We start from the raw sequence: 7745 nt of genomic DNA on the forward strand, positions 1-7745 counted from the left end.
AACCCCTCCCAAAACACAATAACAAATGTAATGGATTTCAGGGTTATAATGGGAATTGTATTGGTTTTAATGTAAACTATAATGGTGTCTATTTGATGGATTCTATTGGTGGGATGTAATCTGGCAGATGGCAACCAATAGAACAACAGTAATTCCTATTGGAATAATGCCCAAAACAAAAATGAATTTTGTAATGGTTTAATGGAAACTATAAGAATTTCTGTGATGGTTTCTATTGTTTTTTTCAGCAGGGTAATGATACTCATACTGTGCTGCGCATTATTGACAATATTGAGCTGAAGCTTGACTTTGCAAATTTAAAATTGCAAATCAAATCTCAATATCTGTCAAAAAAAATCGCAATTTGATATTTTCCCCCAAATTGCACAGCCCTACTTATTATTATTTATTTATTTATTGATTTTGTGCTTTGCAAAGTGCTATCTTCATTTAAAATAAAACATCACATTATTTGAAATTTTGTTATCTAATCCAATGGCATTCAGAAATTTTAAGTGTTGTTTTTGTGTCCAAATACTTTTTTTGGGCCGCTGTATGTGGCATGTCCTTTAACTAAAATCCTAAAGATCCTCTAAACCAGTGGACAGTGTAAGATTAGATCAGACCATGTATACTGCACTTATGTCCACGACCAGGACAAGCAGTTAAACGTATAACTCATCTAGTCTTTAGAGCAAGAAAGAATATGGACAGAATCTAAAAACCACACCAAAAAAACCTGCAAATAAATCAAACAGAAGACGGGAGTGTGAGACACACGGAGCATTTGCAAGGTGGGAGGTTATGTGGTGGTAAGAGTGGGGTTGTTTGGAGATTTATGAGATTTAGAAATTGAGTTCAGGATGAGGCACAGGGCACAATATACCACAGCTACCGCAGAGTCTGTGACCTTCAGAGCTGGAATACAGGAATGATGATTTTCAATTAAACCGCAAAACCTTCCCGAGAAGGCCTTTCATTGTGTTTCTCCTTGAGAAGACACTTCCTGAACATACTCAAAAAGACAAATGATGATCAGGTGCACAGATCAAAGACAGCGATACATACAGCATGTGGACATGCAAGAATGAGGTATATGATCAGGGCTCTTCTCTCACATCCTCCACAATGAGGTCACAACGTCCCATACCGCTGACACTCTGTCCTCTGAACATAACAACCCCAACTTGGACACATTTCTCACATGTTGTTATTTTTAGTTACTGAACCAATCAACAGATCAGGACCAACACTGCTAACATGTGTTGACTTCTTCTATAGGATTGGGATCTGTAATAAGGTGAGGTTTGTGGTTTAGACTAGGAAGAGGGGTATGAGTATTAGGATTTATGGGTAGAGGTTGGGGGTTTCAGGTAAGGGGAAACAAATTATAAATGGCACAAATTATATGGACTATTATATTATATTACTTTTATGTGCTTTTTGGAGCTTGACAGTTACAATTACCATCCTCACATCCCTCATCCTAGTGTTTCACGGATGAAAACATCCTCTGTGTTTGGAGTAGGTGAACTATTCCATTCATATTATTCCTGCAAAGCACTAGCATTTTACATCCAAGACACTGCAAAAGCCATTTTTATAAAGAAATGTGATATTATAAATAATAAAGTTTTATTTTTTCTTCTCCGATTTGCTGCCATGGGGGTTGGGGGATTGTTCTCTAAAATGGGAAAAAATAAACCCATTTCAACACTTTTTTTTTTTTAACATCCTGCCTAATGTCGTCCAATGGCAGTGAAAACAAATATAGTGAAAGTAACCATGTAGGCTATGCTATATATTATGTGGAGAAAAAGGGGCTAAAATCACATTACATTCTAATATTGTAATATTACAATCTAAAAACAAAAACAATGCTATTTAAATCAGAAGTTAAATTCACTAAATTAAAAATGAATAGAAATAAAAACAAAAGCACAGACTAATTGCATTATATTTCGATTACCCCATTACAATAGTCATTTACAGCTATCATAAAATACACAGCCTGATTTTAGGTTTAAAATGATACACATGGCACATTTATTGCCCAACTACAAATATTTTAGTAAAAAATATATTTTAGCCTGAATTATTGCACTCCTATTCTATAGTGCTCCGTCTGTCATATACTCAAGACCACCTCCAAGTCATATACGGCAGCAATTCACACGTCTTCCGTCGACACGCCCCACAGAAGAGAGGGGCAGGGTGAGCAGAGCTCATTATCATTTAAAGAGACATGCACTGAAACAGCTCGCTGTGAACAGAGTTGTTTTTAACAAGGTAAAAAGGGTGTTGTTTTACAACCACTGAGGACTTTTAACCTTTTAGGCGCCAGGGATTTTTGGAAAAATGCTGGATTTTGACATCAAGATTTCAAAAGCTTGTGGCTTGAAAGGGCTTAAAGATAGAGATCTACTGTAAATTAGAAAAATGTTGGGCATGACCGAAAGTTTATGTGGGGTGTAAATATACTCGTCTAATTTGCATATTATGACGACATTAGGGGGCGGTCATCTTGAATTTCATAATATTCAGGAAATAGTAGATATTGAATTGATGTTTGAACTTATTTGCATGTTTTTTTTTGTCTTTTTATCCTCATTCCAAATGATCAGAAAAGAGGAAACCAACAATAAAACAGGAGAAAGTACTAAATTATTACTATATTACTATACTATATAGTAGTAAAACGCATGTGAACAGTAGCCTACTTTTTGATAAGTTCATCAGTAATATTCAGGAAATAATAGATATTGAATGGATGTTTGAATTTATTTGCATGTTTTTTTGTCTTTTTATCCTCATTCCAAATGATCAGGAAAAGAGGAAATCAACAGTAGAAACAGGAGCAAGTAGTAAATTATTACTATATTACTGTGCCATAGTAAAATGCATGTGCCTATTTTTTGATCAGTTGACCAGCTATCTGCCCAATCAGGTATCTAGGTGACACAGTTTATAGTTCTTGAGAGTATGGTACCTCTCATTGCATGGCACAACGCACAGACCTACCCCACACTGACTCCACTGTGTACCGCGGCCACTCCCACCTCTTTGGGGCACTATATCCAAAGAGCTAGTGCTACTTCCAGCCCTATTTCTCATACCCCTGCTGCCTCTACCTCTAGCAACAGCTCTCCTATGGACACATCGACCACGTCCACCGCTACCACCCCCCTCCCCGTCGGGCAAAGGGTCGAAATGATCACTTGTTTGTGCTTTGTGAACACTATAGCTCACTTGCTCTGCTCTTTCCTCGAACACTTTGAATAGGAACATGACGTCATTTTGGTCTAGAATCGACGTTACTACATGTCTGCCATCTAGTGGTAGGAATACAAATTAGATATTACACCATATTAGGATCTACAGCCTATTTTATTAAGTATGACGTCTTGTCGCAATTTTGCGACTTTGGCGCTTAGAGGGTTAACTAAAGTATGTTACAGACATTTCATAAAGACCCTAAAGAATCATACCAACTAGTGGAAAATGGGAATCCCCTTTAAGGCTATAATCTCTCAGGAGGTGGCAACAAGTCTTAATGAGTGAATCATTCAGTCATTCATTCAATCGATTCGTTCAAATGGCTGATTCATTCAGAAACAAAGCAAATGACTATCTTTATGAATGAGTCACTGAATCATTCGCTCACTCGATTCGTTCAAAAATGTAGATTCACTCAGTAATAAACATGGCTCTGTGTTGCACGGAAAGGCACAAAGTTCTGCTGTGGCTTTGTTTGGAATTACTGTCATTGGTGAAACTGAGCCGAAACAGCATCTATTTTCTAAATGCATGTTACTGATCTTATTGTGAATGTTTTGTACATGCTGCTTGTTTTTTTGACCTTGTAATTTTTAATCAAAATATTATTTAATATTTGTCATTTCATCTTCCAGTAAAACGACAGACCTCTCTCAGGTGACTTATGCAGGACTTCTCCAATCATTTATTTCTTCCCTGCAAACTCATGTTCATCTGCCTTCAATTTTAAATGCAACGCCCACATCTTAAAATCCAATCAACAACTGATGGATAAAACCCCACCCTACATTTAGAAACAGACTGAGCGTAAAAGATCTGTTGCTACTTCCATTTCATCACAACTATAAAAGAGGGCACTACCACTGGGTTAAGGATTGTATTGGTCTTGCTCATTCTTAGCTCCCAGAATCTTTTGTTTGAAGGCAGACAAGTTTAGATCTGATTCAGGGTGACATGGGAACGGGACTGAGTGAGATCACAATCTAACCTCCTTTGAGTCCTTGACACCTCACAAAACCCAACACTTCAGTCATAATTTTGTATATACAGTCTGCTAAATGACAAAAAGGTCTTCAGCACACACTGACATTACCTGGTGACCCCCTCTGATCTGCTTCAGGACCTTCTCATAACAAACCTCCTCCATGTCATGCAGCTGCTGGACCTGTGACGAGAATATAACAATTACAATGACATTTCATATTTCTGACTAAAAGATGACTGAAAAACTAATTGTATTTGGCATAGCTTGAGATTTCTTGGCTGCTGGGTACCTTATTTGTAGTCTTGATATTAAAAAAAAAACATTGTTAGGGCTATGATGCCAAAAATTGCTATATAGTAAGGCAGCTGGTTTTGAGTTTCAGAACAACTATTTTTACAGGTAAAATATGTGCATATTTATATGCAATGCTGCAATTATATAATGAAGTGCAGATGACAGTATCTGACAACCGTCACACTACCAGATGTGCTATTGTGCAGCCAGAATTAAAGTTTTGAAAAATAAACAACTCAAAACTAATGACAGTCAGAGCATCTGAGACAGAGAGAGAGAGGCAGCTGTGCTATCTGTGCTCCTCCTGCGGTGCGGCTGACAGCTAAGATTGGTAAGGCCTTTAATATGATGCAGTAGCTGTCTGTCCATGTAATCTAGATATCACACAGCTAGTCCCTATTTGCGGCTACAAAGAATCATGAAAAGACTCATAGAGAATCCTTCTCTCAGGCTCAGTGAGAGCTCAGGTCACCTCTGCTAGAGCGGCCGTTTGATGCACTCATGAGCCGCAGCTATGGAGAACTGATCTCTCGTGTCATACACACATTCTTCTGTTGTGTTAGGGTTCAACTAAAGCAGAACTGAGGCAAAAAACACTGGGCACATATTTCAAACACACAACACTATAAAAAGAATCACTAAAGACACTGTTGCAATGGTGCACTGGACAGTGATCGTTAGACTGTTGATACACATTATGGTACTGCATGAATTTTAATGGTATTTAAATGGTGCCATAACGCCAAATTTACACTACAGGCATGATTTATTCTGGCTTTTAAGCAGCAATAAGTCTTTCTGAGCAGAAAGAGAGCAGACCTTTGTGTACTCAGCTGTGAAAAGATGTCTTCAGAAATCAAAAACTACCATGGTATGTGTACAACAAACCATGGCACAGCCATGCTACAAAACAAACGGTAAAAACATGGTTTAAAAAAAAATATATATAATTTCGGGTCCACAAATAGTAAAACATACGCTATAACCGTGTTGTTATTATTATTATTATTATTTAATTAATTTATTTATTTTTAAAGCCATGCTACAAAACTAATGGAAAAAACGTGTTTAAAAAAAAAATAAAAATCTCGGGTCAACAAATAATAACACATACGCTATAAATGTGTTATTATTATTGTTTTTTAAATTTTTATTTACAGCCATGCTACAAGACAAATGGTAAAAACCATGGTTTAAAAAAAAAAAAAAACATCTCGGGTTTACAAATAACAAAACATACACTATAAGTTTATTATTATTGTTATATTTGTATTTATTATTTTTTTTTAATCAGCTTCAAGAAAAATATTCAGTAGCGCAACATTGATAATCGGCAAATCATCATATTACAAGGATTTCTACAGGATCATGTGACACTGAAGTCTGGAGACATGGCTGCTGAAAATTAAACTTTACCATGACAGGAATAATTCACATTAAATAAAAGCAAAATAGTTTTTATGAAGCTACGAGATTACTTTTTGTGCACAAAGAAAACAAAAACAACAACTTTATTCAACAATTTCTTCTCTTCCGGTCAGTCTCTGCCGCCATTCATGAGAGTACCACGATGCATGTGTGTGATGATGCTGCTGACGCAGGAGCCGGCATTCTGACTCAGAACCCAGATGCGCTGCACCTTGTTTACAAGCAGAGGAATGCACACGCATGCGTCGTGGTACTCTCGTGAACATGCGTTGACTGACACGGAAGAGAAGAAATTGTTGAATTGTTATTTTTCTTTTCTTTGTGCACAAAAAGTATTCTCGTAGCTCCTCCATGTCATGCAGCTGCTGGACCTGTGACGAGAATATAACAATTACAATGACATTTCATATTTCTGACTAAAAGATGACTGAAAAACTAATTGTATTTGGCATAGCTTGAGATTTCTTGGCTGCTGGGTACCTTATTTGTAGTCTTGATGCCAACAAAGCTCTGGCCAAGTGGAACAGGACGAAAACGACCGTCAAAGTAGAACAATCCAATGCATGGGTTCACATGCAGAAAAGACACCACATCCAAGTAATTTGGCAGAGTTGCTGAGAGACCAAGTATGCGAATCATGCTCTGGGTCGACTCCACCTAGAGAAAGATGGACACACTGTTTGAGTGCAGGGTTTTCTTTTGAAGAGTCTACGACATTCCCATAAACACACCGAACAGCTGTGAACATACTAGATCAGTTCCAGCGCCTAGTGAGCCGCACTGATGTCGACGAAAAAGGGCAGCAACTCCCCAAGGTAGACATAATTGACAATAACAATAAACCACAAAATATGTTAAAAATAACCCACAAAATAAAAATACATAAAAATGTACAATTCTAAAATGCAGAGCACAGAAATAGCTAGTGAAATAGCCATTTAAATGATATTTTATAACATTTTTATATAGTTATAATTTCACAAAGGCTTTCAGTAATGAATTAAATATAAATATATTTAAAATTGTCATTTCCGTCGTTACTCCATCCAAATTTTCACACATGCAATGCCGCCTTAGAATTTGACTAAAATAGGGTTACAGCCTAATATCAGGGTTATTACCATTAACTAAAAATAAATTAAAACTAAAACCATTTAAAAAAAAAATCAGTAATTAAAAATTCATAGCATCAATTTTCATTACTTGGGGAAAATAAAAAAACTGAAATAAAATAATTAAAAGCTTCAGACTTATTTATTTCAGCTAGTTGCCATATAAATGACAAAAAAACACACAAAAATATAAAACTATAACAAATTTAAATGAAACCTGAAAATATAAAGCAAAAACCTATTCAAAACATTAATAACTATAATAGTAAATTGCACACGCATGCGTCGTGGTACTCTCGTGAACATGCGTTGACTGACACGGAAGAGAAGAAATTGTTGAATTGTTATTTTTCTTTTCTTTGTGCACAAAAAGTATTCTCGTAGCTTCATGAAATTAAGGATGAACCACTGATGTCACATGACTATTTTAACGATGTCCTTACTATCTTTCTGGGCCTTGAACGTGGTAGTTACATTGCTGTCTATGCAGGGTCAGAAAACTCTTGATTTAATAAAAAATATCTTTGTGTTCTGAAGATGAATGAAGGTCTTACGGGTTTGGAACGACATAAGGGTGAGTAATTAATGACAATTTTCATTTTTGGGTGAACTATCCCTTTAAAAACATTATCCCTGGCAGCTACAAGATT

General features: G+C 36.3%; 1 protein-coding gene across 1 annotated transcript in view; it reads right to left on the minus strand.

The window, feature by feature from the left end:
• The window catches only part of ascc3 (activating signal cointegrator 1 complex subunit 3), a gene marked incomplete at its 5' end in the record, with an annotated part of 88994 nt that extends 82354 nt beyond the window's left edge, over nucleotides 1–6640 (minus strand). The window contains 2 exons of the mRNA XM_016497978.1: nucleotides 4370–4441; nucleotides 6464–6640. Coding sequence (XP_016353464.1) covers nucleotides 4370–4441; nucleotides 6464–6640 — 249 coding nt within the window. The remainder of the gene's footprint in view (nucleotides 1–4369; nucleotides 4442–6463) is intronic.
• Nucleotides 6641–7745: the final 1105 nt, after the last annotated feature.

This window comes from Sinocyclocheilus anshuiensis, unplaced genomic scaffold (assembly GCF_001515605.1).
Source record: "Sinocyclocheilus anshuiensis isolate Anshui unplaced genomic scaffold, SAMN03320099.WGS_v1.1 scaffold979, whole genome shotgun sequence".
NCBI classification, from domain to species: Eukaryota; Metazoa; Chordata; class Actinopteri; order Cypriniformes; family Cyprinidae; genus Sinocyclocheilus; species Sinocyclocheilus anshuiensis.